The 27,593-nt window shown below is 43.2% G+C and overlaps 1 protein-coding gene across 1 annotated transcript in view; it reads right to left on the reverse strand.

The window, feature by feature from the left end:
- VOPP1 (VOPP1 WW domain binding protein) overlaps positions 1–25,606 on the reverse strand; it is a 111,762-nt gene extending 86,156 nt beyond the window's left edge. Inside the window, exon 1 of the mRNA XM_045052150.1 lies at positions 25,322–25,606. Within this exon, the coding sequence (XP_044908085.1) occupies positions 25,322–25,375 (54 nt within the window). The 5' untranslated portion in view covers positions 25,376–25,606. The remainder of the gene's footprint in view (positions 1–25,321) is intronic.
- Positions 25,607–27,593: the final 1,987 nt, after the last annotated feature.

Below are 27,593 nucleotides of genomic sequence, written 5' to 3' on the forward strand. Positions count from 1 at the left end.
TGAATCTAAGACAAAAGAAAAATCCATCTGAAACTTAAAGTTACACAGAAAAAAAATTTTAAATAAATTAAAAAAAAAGAGTGATTAGGGGCGCCTGGATGGCTCAGTCGGCTGAGCATCCGACTTCAGCTCAGGTCGTGATCTCACAGTCTGTGAGTTCAAGCCCCGCGTCAGGCTCTGTGCTAACAGCTAGGAGCCCAGAGCCTGCTTTGGATTCTGTGGCTCTCTCTCTCTCTGACCCTGCCCCATTCATGCTCTGTCTCTCTCTGTCTCAAAAATAGATAAAAACGTTAAAAAAATTAAAAATAAAAAAGTTACACAGAGAAATGTGCTTTTTTAAAGTCTCTTAAAAAACTATCAGTCTGTCTGCAGACTTTGCAAAAGTACTAGAAAAAAAAGGAAGAAGGAAAGCAGTAAAACCTGGGATCTGGGAAGGGAAGGTGGGAGGGGCAAGAAGGCAGGGACTGTGTGGACACCCCCAGCTTCTGCGATGCCTCCACACACCCCTCCCCCCCTGGTCACACCTGCTGCTCCCTCCTTCTTCCCAACTCAAACACCCAGCCCCTGAAGGCTAACACTGCACAGACATTAAGATGCGGACTTGTGGCAATCACTAACCATTAGTGTTTCAGTTTCTGCACACATAAAAACTGGAAAACGCAATTCCTACTACCTCCGTTTACCACATGCGTGATCTCTGATAAATCACGTACCTTCTCAACTTCACTTTGCACATCTGGAAAGTACAGGAATGATACCCACAGGGTTACTGTGGGGAACGCAGGTCAGGTGTCCAAGGAGAACAACACCCAGCACGTTTCTGGCACCAGGTAAAATCCAGCTCTAATTGGTGGTGGTCCATTTTGTTTTCAGTGCATTGTTCTAGATACATGGACCTTTTTCTTTTTTTTTCTTTTTTTTTTTTTATTATTTTTGTAATGTTTATTTATTTTTGACAGAGATAGAGGCAGAGAGAGAGAGGGAGACACAGAATCTGAAGCAGACTCCAGGCTCTGAGCTGTCAGCACAGAACCCAACGTGGGGTTTGAACTCACAAACTTTGAGATCATGACCTGAGCTGAAGTCAGATGCTTAACTGACTCAGCCACCCAGGCACCCCCATGGCCCTTTTTCAAAGTACCAAATGCTCTGTAGGTACAGGCTTCTCCTGGTTTCCCTGCCCTATACTTCATTATTAATTATAGTTGTGGTGCTCAATTATTTTCCTATGAACAGCATGCCCTTGGCTAAGAGCAGAATTCCTTATGGTAAGTTTTAAAAAGAAACTCAAACTTCATTCACATAATTTATTACAAGGACCTTTCAAGAACTAATCCTAAGGAAATAATCAATCCTTACACCAGAATTTTTTCAATGAGCTCTACTAATGAAAATAAAATAGAGCAAATAAATATAAATTGGAAAATACTCAAAATAGCTCATGAACCAAAACTGACTTTTTGTTTTCTTTTATATGTATTCTAAAATGTTTCCTGGTAGGTTTTCCTTCCCTAGCTCTTTGTACATGGTGATGAGACGATGAATTTGTGTACCAGGAACCTCCCATTTTACCTATGCAGGGACCAGACATTCACGTAGGAGGCAGAAAGCCACTGCACTCCCCAAACACCTCTGCAGGATGTGTCTGGAGTCATCAGCTCCCACACAGTCTGCCAAACCCCTCCGGACCCCCGGTCATGGCACAGAGCCCCTGACTGCAACAAAATGGATGATGATAATTTGCACAGGACTCAAAAGGCCACAAAGACAAGCCAATCAGCCATGCTGTTTTTGGAGCCACGTTTCAGTTCTTAAGCCTATCTGTTTCTAGATACCACGAACCAAAATTACCGTCTTCTAGATTTCCACATCCGATTTACAATAAAGACACATGACTTAGGAAAAAAAGACTGAATTTCAGTCTCTAATAACCAAAAAACCCAGAACATGAGGCAGCCAGCAGGAACCTATTCCAAGCCAGGCCACAAGGAACCTGAAACAGAAGAAAATTCTATCATGATATAAATTTATATACTGGAGGCAGAGGTGAAGCACAGTATTTAAGAACAAACTATGATGTCAGTCTGATGGGGTTAGAATCCTGGCTCTGGCTAGAAAATCTCGGTCAAGCTTCTTAATCTCTTGTGCTTCATTTGGCTTATTTGCAACATGGATGTAATGCTGCACTGAACTCAGAGGAAGGTTGTAGAGATGAAACGTCAAGTGCTTACAACAGTGCCTGCAGGACGTCAGCAAGATGGTAGAATAGGAGGTGCCCAGCTCATCCCCCAACACAATCACCTGGCAGCCAGCCACGGACAAAGTCTGCTTGTGGGAACTTTGGGATCCAAGTAGAAAGTTGCAAAACCCCAATGAAGCCTAAGACCATGAAATATCACCTGGTGAAGGCAGGCCAGTGCCCTAGTGGTATGCTCATGGGCAGTGGTCCCAGCTACAGACTGGAAGTAGCCCTGTCCCTATGGATGTGGCTCCAACCCAGCTTCACAATGCTCCTGAAACAACCACATTTGCCAAAGGACCCCGGGGAGCCACAATCCATCCGTGACCCCTTTATCATACCTGCTGACCTCAGACCTCAGTGCACCAGAGGTGGCCCTGAGACCTAACCCCAACCCCACTATAAGGAGGTAAAGAGTCACTCCTGCTGGCCCAGAGACCTGGAAACACACATGTTTTCCCCTGGCAGCAGGTCTGTTGACCTGACTCCTAGCTGTGGATTCCTTCGGACTCAGTTCCAGGACCGATCTATGGGGGTCTGAGGGCAATGATGTACACTCAGGGAACTGGAGGACACATGTCTGTATGAGTCCCCACTGGGGGGTCTGCCAACCTCAGTCCCAACTGTAGATCCTGTAGAGCCTTGTGATCCTGTTCCCACCCTGCTCTACCCTGGTCCAGAAGGCAGTGCTACCCATCTAGGGACCTGGTGGAAGCATGCTCAGGGATACAGCTGGAGCCACAGCCATCCATATCCTCCCTGGTAAGAGGCTCATCAACTGTAGGCCTGAAAATGGCCATGTGACCAGACTCAAGACCTGCTCAACCACAGTCCCAGAGCAGTCCTGTCCACCCAAGGTACAGGCAGGATCCACAGCAACCCATGCCCATGGTAACAGGCCTGCCAATGTTGGACCCAACGGTGACCCGGCAACAGTCAGGTAACCAGGCTTAGCCCTGCTCGACTGCAATCCTACAGATAGTGCCATCAGTCTGGGGACACAGCAGCAGAAGGCCTGTACCTGTTAACACCAGCCTGTAAAGACAGGAAGAAGTGCTTAACTGCTTCAAGTACACAGACATCAGTGCAGGGTGACATGGATCACGAAGAATCAGGCAACTATGACATCACAACAGGAAACGAATAAAGCCCCAAGAAATGGAAATATATGCAGTTTCTGACAACGAATTCAAAATTATTATCTTAAGAAAGCTCAGGGAGGTACAAGGAAATGCAAATAGACAATTCAACAAAATCGGGGGGAAGTGCATGAACAAACAGACATTTCAACAAAAAGGAAAATAAAAATATCAAACAGAAATTCTCTAGCAGAAGAATACATTGAATGAAACATGCAAACAATTACAAGAGAATAATATGAGCACTTCTATGCCACCGAATTGGGCAATCTGAAACAACAGGAGAAATTCCTACAAACAATATCAACTACCAAAACTGAAACAGGAAGAAATAAAAAATTCGAACGGACCTATAATCACTGAAGAAATAAATCAGTAATCAAAAATATTCCAACAAACAAGAGTCCAGGGCCGAATGGCTTCCCAGGGGGAATTCTGGCAGACATTTAAAGAAGAGCTGACACCAAATCTTCTGAAACTGTTCCAAAAAATGGAAAAGGAAGGGAATCTTCCGAACTCATTCTGTGAGGCCAACATTACCTTGATCCCCAAACCAAAGACCCCACTAAAAAGGAGAACTAGAGGCCAGTATTGCTGGTAAACTTTGATGCAAAAATTCTCAACAAGATACTAGCAAATCAAATCTAACAGTACATGAGAAGAATCATTCACCACTATCAAGAGGGATTTACTACTGGACCACAGGGCTGCTTTGGTACCTGCAAGTCAATCAAGGTGCTACACACATTAAGAAAAGAAAGAATAAGAACAATATGGCCATCTCAATAGATACAGGAAAAGCATTTGACAAAATACAAGCATCTTTTCTTGATACAAAAAACCTTCAGGCAAGTGGGGATAGAACGAATTTACCTCAATATCATAAGGACCAGATACAAAAGGCCATCAACTAGTATCATCCTCAATGGGGGAAAAGCTCTCAGTTTTTCAGGAACACTACCGGGATGTCCACTCTCACCACTGTTGTTCAACACAGTACTGGAAGTCTTAGCCTCAACAATCAGACAACAAGAAGAAATAAAATGCATCCAAATTGGCAAGGAAGAAATCAAACCTTTACTCTTCACAGAGATAAGATACTCTATGTGGAAATCCCAAATGACTCTGCCAAAAATTTGCTAGACTTGATACATAAATTCAACAAAGTCACAGCATATAAAATCAAAGAATAGAAATCAGAGGGCACCTGGGTGGCTCAGTCAGTTAAGCGACTGACGCTTGATTTCAGCTCAGGTCATATCTCATGGTCGTGAGAAAGAGCCCCATGTCAGGCCCCATGCTGAGCATGGGGTCTGCTTGAGATTCTCTCTCTCTCTCTGTTCCTCTACCCCTATTTCCTGCTTGCTCTCTCTCTCTCTCTCTCTCTCTCTCTCAAATAACACTTAAAAAGTAGAGAAATGTTTCATTTCATACACCAATAATGCAAGAAGAGCAGGAAGAGAAGCAGGAAGAGAAATCAAGGAATCAATCCCATTTTCAATTGCACCAAAACCATGAGATACCTAGGAATAAACCTAACCAAAGAGGTAAAAGATTATACTCTAACAACTATAGAATGCTTGTGAAAGAAATTGAAGAAGACTAAAAATAAAAAATGCAAAAACATCCCATGCTCATGGATTGGAAGAACATACATCACACAATGTCTACATCACACAAAGCAAACCGCACATTAAATGCAATCCCTGTTAAAAGAACACCAGCATTTATCACAGAGCTAGAACAAACAATTCTAAAGTTTGTATGGGACCAGAAAAGACCCCGAATAGCCAAAGTCATGTTGAAAAAGAAAAGCACAGTGGGAGTCATCACAATTCTGGACATCAAGCTGTATCACAAAGCTTTAATCAAGACAGTATGGAACTGGCACAAAAACAGACACATAGATCAGTGGAACAGAATAAAGGACCCAGAAATGGACCCATAAATGTATGGTCAGCCAATCATCCACAAAGCAGGAAAGAATATCCCCTGGAAATAAGATCGTCTCTTCAACAATTGCTGCTGGGAAAACTGGACTGTTACATGCAGAAGGAAGAAACTGGACCACTTTCTTACAACGTACGCAAAAACAAATTCAAAATAGATAGAAGACTTAATTGTAAGATGGGAAACCATCAAAATCCTACATGAGAAAACAGGCAGCAACCTATCTTACCTCAGCTAGAGCAACATCTTACTAAACATGTTGCTGAAGGTATGGGATACAAAAACAAAAATGAATTACTGGGACCTCATCAAGATAAAAATCTTCTGCACACTGAGGGAAATAATCAGCAAAACTAAAAGGCAACCAATGGAATGGGAGATGATTTTTACAAATGACATATTGGATAAAAAGCTAGTATCCAAAATCTATAAAGAACTTATCAAATTGAACATGCAACCACAACAACAAAAAAATCCAGTTAAGGGCAACCAGGTGACTCAGTCTGTTGAGTGCCCGACTTCAGCTCAGGTCATGATCTTACTGCCTGTAATTTCAAGCCCTTCATGGGGCTCTGTGCTGACAGCTCAGAGCCTGGAGGCTGCTTCAGATTCTGTGTCTCCGTCTCCCTCGGCTCCTACCCCACTCACAGTCTGTCTCTCTGTCTCTCTGTCTCTCTCTCAAAAAATAAATAAATAAATAAATAAATAAATAAATAAATAAACATTAAAAATTAAAAAAAAAATTAATCCACTTAAGAAATGGACAGAAGACATGAAGAGACACTTCTCAACAGAAGACTTACAAATGGCTAACAAATACATAAAAAATGCTCAAACTCACTCGTCATTAGAGAAATACTAATCAAAACCACAATGAGATACCACCTCATCCCTGTCAGAATGGTGAAAATGAACAACTCAGGAAACAACAGATATTGGCAAGGCTGCAAAGAAAGGGGAACCGTCTTACACTATAGATGGTAATGCAAACTGGTTCAGCTACTCTGGAAAACAGTGGGAGTTTCCTCCAACAGTTAAAGATAGAACTACCCTACAACCCAGCAATTGCACTACTGGGTATTTACCCAAAGGATACAAAAATACTGATTTGAAGGGGTGCATGCACCCCAAAGTTTATAGCACCACTGTCAATAATAGCCAAATTATGGAAAGAGCCCAAATATCCATGGACTGATGAATGGATAAAGAAGATGTATGGGACGCCTGGGTGGCTCAGTCGGTTGAGAGTCCGACTTCGGCTCAGGTCATGATCTCACAGCTCGTGAATTCAAGCCCTGTGTTGGGCTCTGTGCTGACAGCTCAGAGCCTGGAGTCTGCTTCTGCTTCCGTGTCTCCCTCTCTCTCTGCCCCTAACCCACTCACATTGTGTCTTTGTCTCTCTCATAAATAGAGAAACATTAAGAAAAAAGAAGAAGAAGATGTGGTGTATATATACAATGGAATATTGCTCAGCCATGAAAAAGAATAAAATCTTGCCATTTGCAATGATATGGATGGAACTAGAGTGTATTATGCTAAGGGTAGTAAGTCAGAGGAAGACAAATACCATATGATTTCACTCATATGTGAAGTTCAAGAAACAAAACAGAAGAACATAGGGAAAGGGAAGAAAAATAAAATAAGGTAAAAACAGGGAGGGAGGCAAAACATAAGAGATTCTTAACTACAGAGAGCAAACTGAGTACTTCTGGAGAGGAGGTGGATGGGGAGATAGGCCAAATTGGTGATGGGCATTAAGGAGATGAGCCCTGGGTGGGGCTTGAGCACTGGGTGTTATATATAAGTGGGGATGAGCACTGGGTGTTATATATAAGTAACAAATTATTAAATTCTACTCCTGAAACCAATATTACAGTATAGGTTAACTAGCTACACTTTAAATAAAATATTGGAACAAATGAATGAATAAATAAAATTTTAAACAGAGAGGAAAACAACATAATTAATGAATGAAAAGAAGAATTCATTAGAGACCTCCAACACTACTCGATCAAGAAGAAAGGATCTGTGAACTCAAAGACCAGTCGTGAAATATTTCAGTCAGAAGAAAAAAGAGTGAATTAAAGTGAAGAAAGCCTATAGGATTTATAGAACTCAATCAAGTGAATCAATATAAGCATTATGGGACCTTGAGAAGGAGAAAAGTAAAAAAGAAAGGGATAGAGAGTTTGTTTAAGAAATAATGGTTGAAAATTTCCCAGATCTTGGGAGGGATATAGCTATCCAGGCTCCTTTAGCTCAAAGTTTCCCCAACAGAATCAACCCAAAGATTACATCACGACACATTGTAATTAAATTATCAAAAGCCAAAGCCAAAAAGACAATTTTTAAGTCAGCAAGAGAAAAAAGACTCTTCACATACAAAAGAACCTCCATAAGACTATAAGCAGGTTTCTCAGCAGAAACTGTGTAAGCCTGAAAAGAGTGGGATAATATATTCAAAGTGCTGAAAGAAAAGAAACGCTAATCAAGAATATATTAACCAGCAAAGCCGTCCTCCAGAAATGAAGGTGAAATAAAGACTTTCTGAAACAAACAGAAGCTAAAGGAGATTACCACCACTGACGTGTTTTGCAAGAAATACTAAAGGGAGCTTCTCAAGTTGTAATGAGTGAATACTAATTAGTAACAGAAAAACATGCTGGGCTTGAAAACAGTATAAAGGACAGCAGAGAATCTCTTGCTACAGAGATCAAGGGACTAAGGAACAGCCAGGAGGAGCTAAAAAAGGCTATCAACGAGTTGCAAAATAAATTGGAGACAACTACGGCTCGGATTGAAGAGGCAGAGGAGAGAATAGGTGAACTAGAAGATAAAATTATGGAAAAAGAAGAAGCTGAGAAAAAGAGAGATAAAAAAATCCAGGAGTATGAGGGGAAAATTAGAGAACTACGTGATGCACTAAAGAGAAATAATATACGCATAATTGGTATTCCAGAGGAGGAAGAGAGAGGGAAAGGTGCTGAAGGTGTACTTGAAGAAATAATAGCTGAGAACTTCCCTGATCTGGGGAAGGAAAAAGGCATTTAAATCCAAGAGGCACAGAGAACTCCCTTCAGACGTAACTTGAATCGATCTTCTCCACGACATATCATAGTAAAACTGGCAAAATACAAGGATAAAGAGAAAATTCTGAAAGCAGCTAGAGATAAGCGTGCTGTAACATATAAAGGGAGACCGATAAGACTCGTGACCGATCTCTCTACTGAAACTTGGCAGGCCAGAAAGGAATGGCAGGAGATCTTCAATGTGTTGAACAGAAAAAATATGTAGCCAAGAATCCTTTATCCAGCAAGTCTGTCATTTAGAATAGAAGGAGAGATAAAGGTCTTCCCAAAAAAACAAAAACTGAAGGAATTCGTCACTACTAAACCAGCCCTACAAGAGATCCTAAGGGGGATCCTGTGAGACAAAGTACCAGAGACATCGCTACAAGCATGAAACCGACAGACATCAAAATGAGTCTAAACCCATATCTTTCAATAATAACACTGAATGTAAATGGACTAAATGCGCCAACCAAAAGACATAGGGTATCAGAATGGATAAAAAAACAAGACCCATCTATTTGCTGACTACAAGAGACTCATTTTAGACCTGAGGACACCTTCAGATTGAAAGTGAGGGGATGGAGAACTATTTATCATGCCACTAGAAGTCAAAAGAAAGCTGGAATAGCCATACTTATATCAGACAAACTAGACTTTAAATTAAAGGCTGTAACAAGAGATTAAGAAGGGCATTATATAATAATCACAGGGTCTATCCATCAGGAAGAGCTAACAATTATAAATGTCTATGTGCCGAATACAGGAGCCCCCAAATATATAAAACAATTACTCACAAACATAAGCAACCTTATTGATAAGAATGTGGTAATTGCAGGGGACTTTAACACTCCACTTACAGAAATGGATAGATCATCTAGACACATGGTCAATAAAGAAACAAGGGCCCTGAATGATACATTGGATCAGATGGACTTGACAGATATACTTAGAACTCTGCATCCCAAAGCAACAGAATACACTTTCTTCTCGACTGCACATGGAACATTCTCCAAGATAGATCACATACTGGGTCACGAAACAGCCCTTCATAAGTATAAAAGAATTGAAATCATACCATGCATACTTTCAGACCACAATGCTATGAAGCTTGAAATCAACCACAGGAAAAAGTCTAGAAAACCTCCAAAAGCACGGAGGTTAAAGAACACCCTACTAAAGAATGAATAGGTCAACCAGGCAATTAGAGAAGAAATTTAAAAATATATGGAAACAAATGAAAATGAAAATACAACAATCCAAATGCTTTGGGACGCAGCAAAGGCAGTCCTGAGAGGAAAATACATCGCAATCCAGGCCTATCTCAAGAAACAAGAAAAATCCCAAATACAAAATCTAACAGCACACCTAAAGGAAATAGAAGCAGAACAGCAAAGACAGCCTAAATCCAGCAGAAGAAGAGAAATAATAAAGATCAGAGCAGATATAAACAATAGAGAATCTAAAAAAACTGTAGAGCAGATCAACAAAACCAAGAGTTGGTTTTTTGAAAAAATAAACAAAATTGATAAACCTCTAGCCAGGCTTCTCAAAAAGAAAAGGGACATGACCCAAATAGATAAAATCATGAATGAAAATGGAATTATGACAACCAATCCCTCAGAGATACAAACAATTATCAGAGAATACTATGAAAAATTATATGCCAACACACTGGACAACCTGGAAGAAATGGACAAATTCCTAAACACCCACACGCTTCCAAAACTCAATCAGGAGGAAATAGAAAGCTTGAGCAGACCCATAACCAGTGAAGAATTTGAATCAGTCATCAAAAATCTCCCAAAAAATAAAAGTCCAGGACCAGATGGCTTCCCAGGGGAGTTCTACCAGACGTTTAAAGCAGAGATAATACCTATCCTTCTCAAGCTATTCCAAGAAATAGAAAGGGAAGGAAAACTTCCAGACTCATTCTATGAAGCCAGTATTACTTTGATTCCTAAACCAGACAGAGACCCAGTAAAAAAAGAGAACTACAGGCCAAAATCCCTGATGAATATGGATGCAAAAATTCTCAATAAGATACTAGCAAATCGAATTCAACAGCATATAAAAAGAATTATTCACCATGATCAAGTGGGATTCATTCCTGGGATGCAGGGCTGGTTCAACATTCGCAAATCAATCAATGTGATACATCACATTAATAAAAGAAAAGATAACCATATGATCCTGTCAATCGATGCGGAAAAGGCCTTTGACAAAATTCAGCACCCTTTCTTAAAAAAAACCCGCGAGAAAGTCGGGATAGAAGGAACATACTTAAAGATCATAAAAGCCATTTATGAAAAGCCCACAGCTAACATCATCCTCAACGGGGAAAAACTGAGAGCTTTTTCCCTGAGATCAGGAACACGACAGGGATGTCCACTCTCACCGCTGTTGTTTAACATAGGGTTGGAAGTTCTAGCATCAGCAATCAGACAACAAAAGGAAATCAAAGGCATCAAAATTGGCAAAGATGAAGTGAAGCTTTCACTTTTTGCAGATGACATGATATTATACATAGAAAATCCGATAGATTCCACCAAAAGTCTGCTAGAACTGATACATGAATTCCGCAAAGTTGCAGGATACAAAATCAATGTACAGAAATCAGTTGCATTCTTATACACTAATAATGAAGCAACAGAAAGACAAATAAAGAAACTGATCCCATTCACAATTGCACCAAGAAGCATAAAATACCTAGGAATAAATCTAACCAAAGATGTAAAATATCTGTATGCTGAAAACTATAGAAAGTTCATGAAGGAAATTGAAGAAGATATAAAGAAATGGAAAAACATTCCGTGTTCATGGATTGGAAGAATAAATATTGTCAAAATGTCAATACTACCCAAAGCTATCTACACATTCAATGCAATCCCAATCAACATTGCACCAGCATTCTTCTCAAAACTAGAACAAGCAATCCTAAAATTTGTCTGGAACCAGAAAAGACCCCGAATAGCCAAAGTAATCTTGAAGAAGAAGACCAAAGCAGGAGGCATCACAATCCCAGACTTTAGCCTCTACTACAAAGCTGTCATCATCAAGACAGCATGGTATTGGCACAAAAACAGACACATAGACCAATGGAATAAAATAGAAACCCCAGAACTAGACCCACAAACGTATGGACAACTAATCTTTGACAAAGCAGTAAAGAATATCCTGGAAAAAAGACAGTCTCTTTAACAAATGGTGCTGGGAGAACTGGACAGCAACATGCAGAAGTTTGAAACTAGACCACTTTCTCACACCAATCACAAAAATAAACTCAAAATGGATGAAGGATCTGAATGTGAGACAGGAAACCATCAAAACCCTAGAGGAGAAAGCAGGAAACAACCTCTCTGACCTCAGCCATAGCAATTTCTTACTTGACACATCCTCAAAGGCAAGGGAATTAAAAGCAAAAATGAACTACTGGGACCTTATGAAGATAAAAGGCTTCTGCACAGCAAAGGAAACAACCAACAAAACTGAAAGGCAACCAACAGAATGGGAAAAGATATTTGCAAATGACATATCGGACAAAGGGCTAGTATCCAAAATCTATAAAGAGCTCACCAAACTCCACACCTGAAAAACAAATAACCCAGTGAAGAAATGGGCAGAAAACATGAATAGACACTTCTCTAAAGAAGACATCAGGATGGCCAACAGACACATGAAAAGATGCTCAATGTCACTCCTCATCAGGGAAATACAAATCAAAACCACACTCAGATATCACCTCACACCAGACAGAGTGGCCAAAATGAACAAATCAGGAGACTATAGATGCTGGAGAGGATGTGGAGAAATGGGAACCCTCTTGCACTGTTGGTGGGAATGCAAACTGCTGCAGCCACTCTGGAAAACAGTGTGGAGGTTCCTCAAAAAAAATTAAAAATAGACCTACCCTATGACCCAGCAATACCACTGCTAGGAATTTACCCAAGGTATACAGGAGTACTGATGCATAGTGGCACTTGTACCCCAATGTTTACAGCAGCACTCTCAACAATAGCCAAATTATGGAAAGAGCCTAAATGTCCATCAACTGATGAATGGATAAAGAAATTGTGGTTTATATACACAATGGAGTACTACGTGGCAATGAGAAAGAATGAAATACGGCCCTTTGTAGCAACATGGATGGAACTGGAGAGTGTTATGCTAAGTGAAGTAAGCCATACAAAGAAAGACAGATACCATATTTCACTCTTCTGTGGATCCTGAGAAACTTAACAGAAACCCATGGGGGAGGAGAAGGAAAAAAAGAGGTTAGAGTGGAAGCGAGCCAAAGCATAAGAGACTCTTAAAAACTGAGAACAAACTGAGGGTTGATAGGGGGTAGGAGGGAGGGGAGGGTGGGTGATGGGTATTGAGGAGGGCACCTTTTGGGATGAGCACTGGGTGTTGTATGGAAACCAATTTGACAATAAACTTCATATATTGAAAAATAAAATAAAATAAAATACCAAAAAAAAAAAAAAGTGGTTTGGAAATGTAAAAAAAAAAAAAAAAAAAAAATCAAAAAATCAAAAAATCACAAAGGAAGACCACAAGAAACGAAGAAAGGAATGAAGGAACTATGAAAAAATTTAGAAACAATGAACAAGATGGCAAGAGAAAGTTCTTATCTATCAATAACAACTTTAAATGTGAATGGACTAAATTCTCCAAATAAAAAAAAAGCACAGAGTGGCTGAATATATTTAAAAAAAAAAAAAAAAGAAAGACCCAACTATATGCTTCATACAAGAGACTCACTTCAGCTTTGAAGGCACACATAGGTTCAAAGTAAAGGGATAGAAAAAGATATTCCATGCAAATGGTAACCAAAAGAGAGCAGGGCTGGCTATGCTCATATATATATATATATATATATATATATATATATATATGCTTATATCAGACAAATTATGCTTTCTTTCTACACTATACTATACTTTCTATACTATACTTTCTCAAAAGAGAAAGTCATCAAATAATGATAAAAGGGTCAATTCAATGTATAACAGTTATAAATATACTAGCACCCACATCAAAACATGTAAATGTATAAAGAAAACATTGACAGATCTGAAGGAGAAAAATATATGGCATACAATAATACTAGGCGACTCCACTCCATAATATATAGATCACACAGAGGGTATCCATAAAGAAACAGCAGAAGTGAACAACACTATAGACCAAATGGACCTAACAGGCATAGATAGAAGTTCCCACCAGCAGCAGAATAGACATTCTTCTCAAGTGCACATGGAACATTTTGCAAGATAGATTCATGTTAGTTCACAACACAAGCTTCAAGAAATTCAAGCAAATAAAAATAATTCCAGGGTTAGACTTAAATGGAAGACCTGAAACTGCAAAATTCCTAGAAGAAAACATAGGGGGAAAGCTCCTTTTTACTGGTCTTGGCAAAGATTTTTTTTTTTATTTTTGTTAACGTTTATTTATTTTTGAGACAGAGAGAGACAGAACATGAACGGGGGAGGGTCAGAGAGAGGGAGACACAGAATCTGAAACAGGCTCCAGGCTCCGAGCTGTCAGCACAGAGCCCGACGCGGGGCTTGAACTCACGGACCGTGAGATCATGACCTGAGCTGAAGTTGGCCGCTCAACTGACTGAGCCACCCAGGCGCCCCGGCAAAGATTTTTTTTAATATGACACCAAGAGAAGAGCACAGGCAACAAAAGCAAAAGTAAACAAGGGGGACTATGTCTAACTAAAAACAAAAACAAAAACAAAACTTCTGTGCAGCAAAGGAAACAATAACCTGAAAAGGCAACCTATAGGATGGCAGAAAATAGTTGCAAACCATATTATCTGATAAGAGGTTAATAGGTAAAATATACAAGGAAATCATACAATTCAATAGCAAAGAAGCAAGTAACCCAATTGAAACATAGGCAAAGTACCTGAATAGATATTTTTCCAAAGAAGACATACTAATGGCCAACAGATAAATGAAAAAAGGCTCAATATCACTAATCTTCAGGGAAAGGCAAATCAAAACCACAATGAGATGTCATCTTAAACCTGTTAGGATGGCTAGTATCAAAAAACACAATAGATAACAACTGTTGGCAAGTATGTGAAGTAAAGGGAGCTGCGGGGTGCCTGCATGGCTCAGTCGGTTAGGCGTCTGACTTTGGCTCAGGTCATGATCTCACAGTCCTGTGGGTTCGAGCCCCATGTTGGGCTCTGTGCTGACAGCTCGGAGCCTGGAGCTTGCTTCGGATTCTGTGTGTCTCTCTCTCTGACTCTTCCCAGCTCACGCTCTGTCTCTCTCTCTCTCTCTCTCTGTCTCTCTCAAAAACAAAAACAAAAACAAAACAAAAACTTAAAAAAAAAGAGAATGGCTGTACACTCTTGGTGGGAATATAAATTGGTACACCCATTAGGGAAAATGCTAGGGAGCTTCCTCAAAACTTTAAAAAAGAGAACTGCTATGTGATCCAGTGATCTCGCTTCTGGGTATATATCCAAAAGAAATAAAATCACTGTTTTGGAAAGACGTCTGAACCCTCATGTTCATTGCAGCATTACTCACAATAGCTAAGGAAACAACCAAAGTGTCAATGCATGAATGTATCTTTGCAAAGTTATATGGAAAAAATATAACATTATCCCTGCTTTAAAAAGAAAGGGATTCGGCCATTTTCACAACATGAATGAACCTGGAGGACAGTATACTAATTGAAATAAGCCAGACACGTGAAAAAATATGACAGTATTCCATTTATATATGGAATCTTAAAAAATCAAACTCATGAAACCAGAGAATAGAACAGTAGTCATCAAGATGGGAGAAGAGGAACATGAGGAAATATTATTCAAAGGGTACAAATATTCAGGGCAGGATGAATAAGGTCTGGACAGCCACAGTACAGCATGGTGACTACAGTTAATGAAACCGTATTGTAGACATGAAATTTGCTGAGAGAGTTGATCTGCAGTGTTCTCACCACACATACATAAAGGATAATTATGTGAGGTGACAGATACGTTAATTAGCTTGACGGTAGTAATGTTGTCACAATGCATACATATATCGAAATATCACATCATACACCTTAAACACATAAAACTTATTTGGCAAGTGTACCTTAGTAAAGCTGGAAACAAAAGGGAATAAAGAAAAGAGAGATAAAGAAAAGAGAATAAAGATAAAACTTACAAGTATCAGTTTTAAGAACCAGTTTTTGATACATACTAAGCAAACTAGTAACTGCTAGTTATCACATCATCACCAGCATCTTATCTATTTGTCTATTTATTTTTATTTTCAAGTTTTTATTTAAATTGCAGTTGGTTAACATACAGTGTAATCTTAGTTGCAAGAGTACACTTCAGTGATTCATCACTTACATATAACACCTAATGCTCATCAAAACAAGTGCCCTCCTTAATGCCCATCACCCATCTAACCCATGCTCCCATTCAACTCCCCTCCAGCAGCCCTCACTTTGTTCTCTATAAGTAAGGAGGCTGTTCCATGGTTTGCCCTCTTTCTTCCATGTGTTCATCTGTTTTGTTTCTTAAATTCCACATGAGTGAAATCATATGGGATTTGTCTTTGACTTATTTTGCTTAGCATAATACATTCTAATTCCATCCACTTCATTGCAAATGGCAAGATTTCACTTTTCTTGATGGCTGAGTAATATTCCATTGTATCTGTCTGTGCGTATGTGTATGTGTTTGTGTGTATGTACATAAATATACATCCGTATCTTCTTTACCCATTCATGAGTCAATGGACTTGTGGGCTCTTTCCGTAATTTAGCTATTATTCATAATGCTGCTATTAACATTGGGGTGCTTGTATCCCTTCAAATCAGTATTTTGTGTCCTTTGGATAAATACCTAGTAGTGCAATTGGTACATCATAGGGTAATTCTATTTTTAACTTTTTGAGGAACCGCCATACTGTTTTTCAGAGTGGCTGTACCAGTTTGCATTCCCACCAACAGGGTAAGTGGGTTTCCCTTTCTTTGCATCCTCACCAATATCTGTTGTTACCTGTGCTGTTAATTTGAGCCATTCTGACAGGTATGTGGTGATACCTAAATGTAGTTTGTTTTGTTTTGTTTTGTTTTGTTTTGTTTTGTTTTGTTTTTAAATAGGCTCCACACCCACCATGAAACCCAACATGGAGCTAAAACTCACCACCCTGAGATCAAGAGTTGAGCTAAGATCAAGAGTCAGATTGTTTTGTCTGTGCTATCAGCTAGGGCCTGCTTTAGATCCTATGCCCCCCCCTCTCTGACCCTCCCCCACTTATTCCCTCTCTTTCTCTCTATCTCTCTCAAAAAATGAATAAACTTCGAAGAGTTAAAAGAAAGAAACATTCGTTCTAAATCTCAACCATGGATGCTCTGTGATGCACAGATATACAGCTTCCAAGTGGTCCTTCCCACAACAGCTCTCTTAGACCTTTGCCATTGCTTCAAGTTCAGACCCTTTCCAACTCACCCCCATGGCTTACTTTAATAAAAACCAAAACAATACAAAGAAAAAAAAAGGTATCTCACCACAGTTGCCCCAACCTATTTCCACTAAACCTAAAATATATCTGCACCTTCCTTCCTACCCACCTCCTCATTTCCCAACTCAAACCACATTCTCTCCCCTGAGGCTAACCTCTATATCCAACTCCTGTTTCCATTCCCCCCTCCATCTGCTAGGCTTTTCTGCACCAAGGTCCTCTAGGTTAAGGTCTAAGAGGTTCACACACCACAAAGAGGCCATTAAAATACCTGAGCTAGGAGGTCCTCAATGTGGTTTGCCCAGGTCTGGCATTTAACTCATACCTGAGGGAACAGTCAGCATCCTCTTCCCAGACATCAGTCACCTGAGCATCTACAAGTATGGTGGGAGTTCAAATGGCAAAGGAAGAGAGGAGGGAAACAAGCAGAGATCATGTGGTACTTTCAGGGACCTGCAGCATCCAGGTTAGTCGCTGACTAAAGAATGCCAAGTCTTCATCCCCTCAGAGCCACTGTGCATCTGTTAAGAAATAAAGATGCCAGAGGGCCTGCCTAGAGTCAAGTTCACAATCTGTTGATCCAGCCTACACAAAGAGTTAAGGTTCAAGTGGGGGACTTTCCCATGGCCTCCCACAACACTAAGGCACTTCTCCTTTCACAAGTCAATCAACTGAGTCAATGAGAGCTTCAGTTATTTCCTCAAAGACTCCCAGCCAAGGCACATAAAGTGGAGATTCTACAACACATGGTCATGTCATCATCTGCTAACATCCATATGTTCATTTCCCCTCAAAATCCATAGATTGGAATCCTAATGCCTGATGTGATGGTATTAGTGGGTGGGGCCTCTGGAAGATGATTAGATAATAAGGCCCTCATGAATGGGATTGGTGCTCTTATAAAGAGACGCCACAGAGACCCCTTGCTCCTTCTACCAAGTGAGGACACAGCCAGAAGGTGTTTGGCTATGAATCAGGAAGATGGCCCTCATAGGACTCAACCATGCTGGGGCCTTGATCTTAGACTTCCTGGCCCTCAGAGCCATAAGAAAGAAATTTCTGTGTTCGATTTTGTTAGAGCAGGCCAAATGGACTGAGACACCACCCAAACAGATGTTGACAAGTTTAACAAGATGAGATAAAGAATGTTAATGTGAGTTGAATTACAATAAATATATAGACCTCAATTTCAGTCTTAAAAAATATAAATTATAGTATACATCTCCACAACTGTTGTGAGGATTTGTGGGTTACCAGGAGCCCTTGTCAAAAGATTTTAATGCCACTGAAAACTCAATGTGACTCTCTTGGCTTATCTTATCTGCATATGACAAGGTCCACAGGAGGGTTCTGATAGAGCCAGTCAGATCACGCCTATAGAACAGAGTGTCCTGAATGTTCAAGTAAGACATAATGGGAAGACATAGGAGGCAAGCCAAAGGCTTCATGGCAAAATATACTTACCACTGAACTCATTCTTTCTTAGCAGTGCACCAACAACCCAGCCCACTTAACTAAAGCAGCTCTGGAATCAATCTTTGATGACAGGATCATAGGAAAGTACAACACAAATACCACACAAATGGACAGCAAAATGATCTCGCAGATCTCACAAAGATGCAGTACCTAATGAAGCCTATGAAAGGGACAAAGAATCTGGCAGTTTAGCCACAATAATGACCCAACAGATGCTCAAAGGAGAATGGTAGGAATAAAAAACACCAAGAGAAGCTAGAAGTGTACGTTGTGGGTGGAGGGTTGGTTACTAGAGCAAATAATTTTGGAAAAAAAAAAAAAGAAAAAAATTTACTATGATCATTCCTCTGACTTTCAATGTCAAGTGAAGACTTGAATATTATTCATCACATATTTTTGTCACAAAAATTAATCTCTTCCCCCACCCCTAAAATTCTAAAATTGTAAAAAATTCTAAAATTCTAAAAATGAATACTTAGATAAAATTCACTTATTTTAATTTTTTTTTTATTTTAGAGAGAAAGAGATTGCACAAGCAAGGGAGAGGGGAAGAGGGAAAGACAGAGAGAATCTTAAGCAGGCTCCATGTGGAGCCTGAGGCAGGGCTCGATCTCAGGACCCTGGGATCCTGACCTGAGCCAAAATCAAGAGTCAGATGCTCAACTGACTGAGTCACCCAAGCGCCCCTAACTTATTTTTATAATTTGGGCTTTGCTTTTCCCTCACTATTAACTACAAAATTCTGGTTCTTAAGTGGATTTACTTTGGGGGCACCTAGCTGTATCAGTCAGTTAAGTATCGGACTTCGGTTCAGGTCATGATCTCACGGTCCATTGAGTTCGCGCCCTGCATCAGGCTCTGTGCTGACAGCTCGGAGCCTGCAGCCTTCTTTGGATTCCTGTCTCTCTCTTCTCTCTGCTCCTCCCCTGCTCATGCTCCATCTCTGTCTCTCTCTCAAAAATAAACATTATTATTTTTTTAAAAAAACACTGGATTTACTTTGAGTGGACTTTTCCTAGGACCAAATATTTTCACAGTTTGACAGACTTTTCAAAGGGCAGCTGTGAGGACCATGAGAGGACTCAAAAGCACATCCTGGGAGAAATGACAGAAGGAAATGAACCTTGAGAAGAACACACTGGGGACTATAATAAGCTGTGTTCAAATGCTGAGGGGCTGACATTGTGATTCTATTTCTTCTGAAAAGCCCAAGAATGCAGAACTAGAGCCAGGTTAAAAATAATGTAGACATTTCTCCTCAATATAACAGAAAACTTTAATAATTAAGTTGCCCAAAAAGTGGATGCATTGTTTCCATTACTGCAGGTGTCCAAATAGGTTACAGCTAAGGAAGTACAGGTTAGTACAGCACTCCACGCTTCAGAGTCCACAGCTAATCAGTGACCTTCCGGTCTCCTACCTTACACCTATTCAGTTCCTTCACCCAAGGTCATTACTCAAGGATCTATTAACTCATTCAAATATTTACTGAGTCCTACTCTGTGGCAGGTACTATTCTAGGAGCTAGAGATATTTCAGTCAACAAAATGGAGAAAACCTTTGCCCCTCTAAAGTTAATTGCATCAGATTTTGAAAGTAACAGATACACAGGAAGGAGGGAATTGGTCTGAGCAAGGGGTCTGGGAGGAGAATGGGTTGGAATTTTACATAGGGTGATCAAGATAGGCTTCCTGAAGGGTGGCATTTGAGAGGCCTCATCAACAGGAGATGATTAACGTGAATTCTAGAAACATTACTTGTCATCCCATGGCTAGATAATCAAGTGACCACTAGCCCAATCAATAGACTTCTAGAGTCACTTCCCCCCAGCTGGCCTTATAGCTGTGCACAAGCCAAAAGAAAGCAAGGGCCAGTTAGAGCCCCAAGTCTGGTCCCAAGGCCCCTGGCCCTCCTCACATACCTGGAGACAGGTTTTCCCTCTTCAGAACAAGGCCTTACCACTGGGTTCAACTGCCATCCACCAGCTCCCAGCCACCTATGGAGCTTCCAGCAATAACAAACTCCCTACAGTCCTCTTTTTCATTGAAATCCCATGTTGCCCAGGTTGCCACTCTACAGAGTGGCCAGTTGCCACTCTACAGAGTGGGAGGGCTGAAAAGGTTTATTTCAGAGAATTGGCATCCAAGGGCTGCCACAATTGTTGGCATCCCAGGGCACAAGAAGTATTTGGCAAAAAAACAAAAACACACTTAAACATGACTTGGTTCTAATTTCTAGACTCCCAGACATAAAAATACACAGAACTTTAGGAAACTACTTAGTAATCCTCTTATTTTCCTTAGTTTCAAAAAACAACATTCACTTTCTAACACTCTCTGGAAGTTTCAAGCCTAAAAAGGGTTGTCCTTTTGTGGGAACAACTTTCAAACACATGGGAGCCTCACTTAAAGGTTTCCAGTTTGGGATCCAGGGCAGAATTAGAAAGATACTAATGCCACTCCCTTCAGGAAAGTAACCCAGTAGTTGGGGCGCCTGGATAGCTCTGTTGGTTAAGCCAGCCTCTGACTTCAGCTCAGGTCATGACCTCATGGTTCGTGGGTTCAAGCCCCCTGTCAGGCTCTGTGCTAACAGCTCAGAGCCTGGAGCCTGCTTCAAATCCTGTGTGTCTATCTCTCCATCTCTGGCCCTCCCCCACTGGCTTTCTCTCTCTTCCTGTCTCTCACTCTCTCTCCCAAAAATGAACATTACAAAAACAGCTAACAGGGCAGAGCCTGCTTGGGATTCTCTATCTCCCTCTCTCTCTGCACTAACCCTGCTCACAGGCACACACATGCTCGCTCTCTCTCTCTCAAAACAAATAAAAAAGCCTAAAATAATAATAATAATAATAATAATAATAATAATAATAATAATAATATAACCCAGTAGAGTTCATTACTCATCCAGTGAATGAATGGATGTGACAGAATGCCTAGCACCTACCCTGGGTGTTATACCCAAGTATAACCCTGGGTATACCCTGGGTAGTTATATTAATTTTTCTTTTTAATTTTCTTAAATGTTTATTAATTTTTGAGAGAGAGAGAGAGAGAGAGAGAGAGAGGGAGGGAGAGAGAGAGAGAGAGAAACCCAGTGGAGGAGGGGCAGAGAGGGAGAGAGACACACACAGAATCTGAAAGCAGACTCCAGGTTCTGAGCTGTCGGCACAGAGCCCAGCGCAGGGCTGGAAATCAGGAACCACAAGATCATGACCTGAGCCCAAGTCGGAAGCTGAACCCACTGAGCCACCCAGGCGCCCCGGGAAGTTTCCATTCAGGAGTCCACTCCATCCATGCACGCCCATTTCTGCAAGGCCAGAGCCCTTACAACACATACCAACGGGAAGGATGCTATACAAGTGTCCACAACCTGTCCTCTGTCTTCCAAAGAGGCTGCCCTGACAATATCTAGAAAAGAGGGCGCTCTAATCAAAAGCCCCACGGATAAAGGTCATGACTACATACGCTTAGGGCCTGATGACTCCCCAGGTTCCACTTGTAGCACACTTTGTCCCATTGGAAACATCGTGGCTTTGGGTTCCAAGGTGCCTTGCAGCTGAGTGCAGGCCACCGGGAACAACCTCACCACAGCTACCTACCCTACCTACCAGGAGACAGCTTCGCACCCTTCACCCTTCCTGCAGGCACTGTGCTCAGGGTCTCGGACCAGCCAGGGCGCAGGACACAGGCAGAGAACGTTAGCATTTGAGGACGCAGAAACGGCTTTGGGGTTCCCCTACTGGGGGACCACGTTCACGACCTGGGCGCCTGCAACGTTGGCGACTGGCACACGGGGCGATGGGGAGTGTGGACCTCGTGAAATGAGGGCCCTCAGCCGCTTCTTGTGCAATTCAGAGTGGGAACTCTGAGTTCACCCCAAATCAAAGGTCACTTCAGTCACCAGCTCCCAAGAAGCCTCCCTGTGGAAGGAATGGTGCCATCGACAGCCTGTTCCTCCTTCCAGCCCTGCCTGGGTTTCAGGGGGAGCACAGCACCGGGGGGGGGGGGGCCGGGGCAGGGGTCCTAGGAAGGTCTCGCTGACCCATGCCCCCCGCTGTGCCGCCACCCTCACCAAGAGCCCCGCATGTCACTCTCCAATGTGTCTCAGGCTGGATGTGAAATGATAGGGTTCCCCGCAGAGAGCGTGTCTCAGGCCCCAGAGCCTATTTTGCTGGATTCCCCGTTTGAGGGCACACGCACGTCTCCAAGCCCACCTCTGCTCGCAGGACACGCACACTAGGTGCAAATGCTTTCCCTGCCTCTCCACAGGCAGCAGTGGGAAAGCCAGCGGTGCAGCATGCTCATGTGGAGCCCGACTGCCTGGCTTCATGCCTCGAGTCCTCCCGCTTCACAGCAGTGACCCCCGGCACACATTCTTTCACATCTTCCCTTGGAAATACTAATGGGGACGAGAGTCCTTGCCGAGGTACTCTGTGTCGTCAGCATAGATCTCTCAAGTGCTCAGAACAGTGCCTGGAACTGGCTAAGCGCTCTACCAAGGTGGGATAAGACCAATGAAAACAAACACGCATAGGCAGTCCCCTCCCTCGTGGCCAGCACCTAGGGAACTGCTGGGGATGGTGAGGCAGGGGAGGGTGTCGGGCTCCCCCTCCCTCCTCAGGACTTCCCGCTGGCAAAAAGAAAACCTCCCTGCCTGATTCTGGGTGGTGCCGGCTAGGAACAGAGTGCCAGAACAGAGTGCTGCAGGGAGGGCCACAATAGAAGAACCACCTTATCCCAGGGGGTGCAGGATCCACTGCTCCACAAGTACCATGAACCAGTGCAAGCAGAACAAAGAAACAAAGGCCACAAACCAGGCCAGGGTGCAGTGGACTGTGAGAGGCCGCCAAAGATCTCCCTGGATACTTTGATGTGCTTCAGGTCAAGAGACTCTGCCTCTTCACATATATGGCAACCGGGACAGCACGTTTATGGAGGCGGTTCAAGACTTGAAAAGCATCAAAGGTACTCTGAAAACAACCAATTTTAGATGAAATTCAGGGCAACTAATTTAAGAAGAAAATGTCTCAGATATCTAGCTCATGTATCAAATTCCATGCGATGGGTTGTGCAAAATATAATAATAATGGTAATAATGAAAATAATGATATTAAAGATAATAATAATCTCCTTAATTCCTGACAGAGACAACTCACCCCCCGGGGACAAAATAGATGCTTAGGAGCCTCAGCTGCTGAAAGTGGCCTACACCACACCATCTTACTGAAAACATCAAGTACCAGTCAGATTGATATGTAAGTTTGGGAAAGCCTCAGTTCTTAGACTTTTGCTTTCGGTAAGGTCATGGTGCTGCCTTCAGGATGTTTTCAGCCTTTGAGACAGGATTGGAAAACTCTGTTGAAATGAGAAATTCCAATGCAAGAAAACAGTGTCTTTGGAAAGAACTGGGTCCCTAACGCAGTCAGGACTCCATACAGGACATGGCACAGCAGACACTTACACAGACGCACAAACACAAACCCCAACAACCTGACAGAGGTAGAATCCATGCAATGAAAGAACGTTTGCTCAAGACCTCATTTCCAAAGGAGGCTGAGAGAGGAGCACTGCCTGCTCAAGTACACATGCACTGGCTTCTAGGGACCCGGTGGACTCTGAGTCACTTCTCCCTCTTGCTGCCTGGTGAATCCTGGAGGAGATGTGATTCCTAAGGTCTGAAACTCTTGAAACACGGAACGAATGCAAGACAGGAGGCGCTCCACGGAAACGGGAAGCACCACGCCCCATGGATAGGAACAACAAAACCCACAAGTCTGCCTGGAACAAGGAGCTTTTCCATCCACCTTCCTTGCCAGAGTGCGAAGAAGACGTTCCCACCCAACATGTCCCAAAGAGATCACTTTGGACTCCATCCACAACACCCAGTTCTCTTCAGCACACATCTCCAAGGAGGAAAGAGTCTGCACCACCCTCTAAACACAGAAGCGCCACTTATTCCTGCCTCCCTGGCTCCGAGTTCATTGATGGAATGCACATTGCCTTCAGAAAGAAGAGCTCAACAGGGAGTTGCACTTGCCCTAATCCAGACCCCTATCCTGTAGTCCCATTGATGCCCATGATAGAGGATCCCCTTTAGCCACAAGTGGGGTGAGATCTCCCCCTCCCCATCAGAGGGTGCAACTCTGCCACCAGGGGCGGGGCGGGGCGCGGCGGGGCAGGGCAGCAGGTGTGGAGGTGGGAGGCAGGAGGCCTGTGTTCACCTGCTGCTTCCACTCTCAATCCCTTCAACACCGTCCCCTGCTGGCCTCCAGCAACTCAGGCCCACCACCCTGACTCTCCCTGGAATGTTTCTCTGGAATCTGAGGTCCCTGTGCTTCATTTTCACAGGCAGGAATGTTTCCTCCTGCTCTTGGCTGCGACGTCCCTGGCCATGCCTTGACGTTTTCCCACAACCGCAGGTCTGCGTGTTCACACCTCCACCCTCCAACCCACTGCACACAGCGGGCCTGACTCTGCGCCTACGCAGCTCCTGGACCACCGCCCCCCCCCACCACTGGAGCCTAACCCCCCACTGGATCTGGGGCCCTCCTCCTGGAGGGAAAGGGCAGGGTGGGATGGCTACAATGCATAAAGGTCACTCCTGAGTCCTCCAGACCACCAGAGAAAGGAGAGCAACAAGAACCCCTGAGCACGAGGGAGGGGAGGTGGGGTAGGGCAGGCGGGGTCCGGTGGGAATGGAAGGGGAAGACAGAGAGGGGCAGGCTGAAACCCTGATGGGACCTTGTTACCAGGATCCCTACATACTCAGCCCTGGGACTTATGAAGGTACTGGAGGGAGGCTGTGGTTCTCAGCCCCTAGACCTTTAGGGTTCTCACAGATAGTCTTCTGGGGCATCTGGGCATCGCACCGCGCTCAGCCCCTGGCAGTGGTTGCGCTCCACGAGCCTATCCAAGAGGTGCCCCCGTGTAGCGCGGCCCCCACCTCAGCCCCTACCTCCAGGAGCAGCCCGAGCAGCAGGGCCGCCACCCTCCGGGGCTGGTGGCTCATGGCTCCGAGTCCTCTCTGGGTGTGTCCCGCTACCAGGTCGCAGGCGCCAGTCAGCAGCACGTCCCCGTGAGACGGTCAAGAGGGCAGGGAGGGCGTTAGTTCCCAGCAGGCCCGGGGTGGGGGTAGGTGGGGTCTCCGTGCGGCTTGAGGTCGCAGAGCCAGTACGCTGGAGCACTTACAGCTCAGCCCTCTCTGCGCTCCGCCCCCGGCCTGGAAGCAACCGCGCCCTCGTGCGCGCGCGCGCGCGCGCGTGCGCGAGCACGCTCCTGGCACGCCCTCTTTGGCACGCAGTCATAGGCACAGGGATCCAGGCACAGGCAGGGGACACAGCTTTAGCCTGGAGACTGCATCAGGTTCTGTGTCTCCCTCTCTCTCTGACCCTCCCCCGTCGCGTTCTGTCTGTCTCTCTCAAAAATAAATAAACATTAAGAAAAATTAAAAACAAAAAAGGTGAAACTTTGCGATGCTTTCCTCCTAGCCTGGTATCTCTCCTGTGTGTCCTCTACCTGGTTCTAGATGATGGCTGGTTGCTTCTAGGAATTGGTAATAGGGTAAGGGCTGGCTGGCCAGGCTGTTTCCCCGAGGAAAGACCATGAGAGCGCACAAATTTCTGAAAAAGTAACAAGGTGAAGACAACTCTAGTACAAAACTCTCAAGGAGGATGTGACTTGCAGTTGCAAGAAATTCTCTGATCTGTTGTTTGGGACAGGACTAGACATGCCCCAGGCCTACTCAGCTGCCCCTGATGAGGGAAGATCCCAGAACCTGGGCTTTTGGGTTGTCACAGGAAGCAAATACACGAGCGACTGGGCTCGACCTGGAGTCCCCCGTGCAAAGCTCATCTCTCCTCACATGGATCTGCCTGAGTGATGGACATGGATTTCATTTGTTCCACCAATATGTGTCTACACCTTCTTTTAGTTGAGTATTCTTGTGGTCCTTGGGGATAATAGCTTGAACAAAACAGACATGGTAGCTTACCCTCTAGTTTGAAGTGTAGACTTCAATCCAGTGGGGGAGGGGTAATGGATAATTAGAATAAAGAAAGAAAGGTATGTGAAGTTGTACGTGGCCAGGAAGAAAAATAAATTGCATGACACATTTAGGAGGTATGGCAGGTGTCACTGGGAATAGGAGAGGCAGGCCAGGCCTCTATGGCAAATTGTCAGCAGCAGAGACCTAAAGGGAGGCAGGACAACTGAATGGCACTATTAAGTGAAGGCCCTAAGTTACCAACAGCCAGGGCCCTGGGAACTTTCAAATAGGATCAGTGCAGTGAGGCACTGTGCTCCCCTCTACATGTGGTAGAACTTGAATTCAAAGACAAAATAGGACCCGCAATCTGTGGCAATTATTTGCTCAGGAAACCAACCTGTTATCTACAATGGCCAGGCTACTATCTCGAAGTCAGACTGGCAGAAGCTTGTATACATTGTGTCCCCGCTTTCAATTTAGAATCAACTGGAGAAAGCCACTTATAGTCCCCTAATCCGTCCCATAGTATGGCCCACCTCTAGTTACCTCACCTACAGTTTCTCCATGACAACAGCCTCCACTTAAGTCGGGGCATCCTAGAAGCCTTCCCTTTTTTTCTGCCTTGAAGCTTTCCTATTCCTCTGCCTGACTTGGAGTCTCTGCCAAATACGAGAGATCGCGGCAGACTCCCTTGCTGTCCCAAGCACCGAGTCCATAGCCTTTGCCTGTTCTCATGTGCTTAGTCTTTGTTGATTTCCCTTGCAGACTGGAGGAGTCATTCCTTATAGAAATAAGAGTGGAATTACTCTTAGCCTTGCCACACCTTCCCTATTTCCAGCTGTCTAATTTCCACTTTTGAGCAAACAGATGGCAACACGAGAATCTAAGGTCTATGCCGGGGTGACCACCTAAAGGTCCTTACTTGTCGACTTTGTAAGGAGGCTAGTCTGTTACTGAGGTGAGGATGTTGGAGGAAAGTAAAGGGGAGGGGCTGACTCAGAAAAACACTCAGAACCCCAGAGTGGGTGTGGAGATTATTATGATCTAAAGACATAGGAGATTCAACAGAAGAATCTTCTCAGAGCTTCTCTGATGTGACTCAAAGCAGCAACTGCTGGGAAAGGCCATAAATTTTCTGAGTGCGTCCACTCATGGGAAGAAGATTGAGAATAAATCTATCATAAATCCCCTCTCTGGGAACGTTTCATGGCCATGAAATAGTATGAAAAGACCACTCACACCC

Source organism: Felis catus, chromosome A2 (assembly GCF_018350175.1).
Source record: "Felis catus isolate Fca126 chromosome A2, F.catus_Fca126_mat1.0, whole genome shotgun sequence".
Classification (NCBI taxonomy): domain Eukaryota; kingdom Metazoa; phylum Chordata; class Mammalia; order Carnivora; family Felidae; genus Felis; species Felis catus.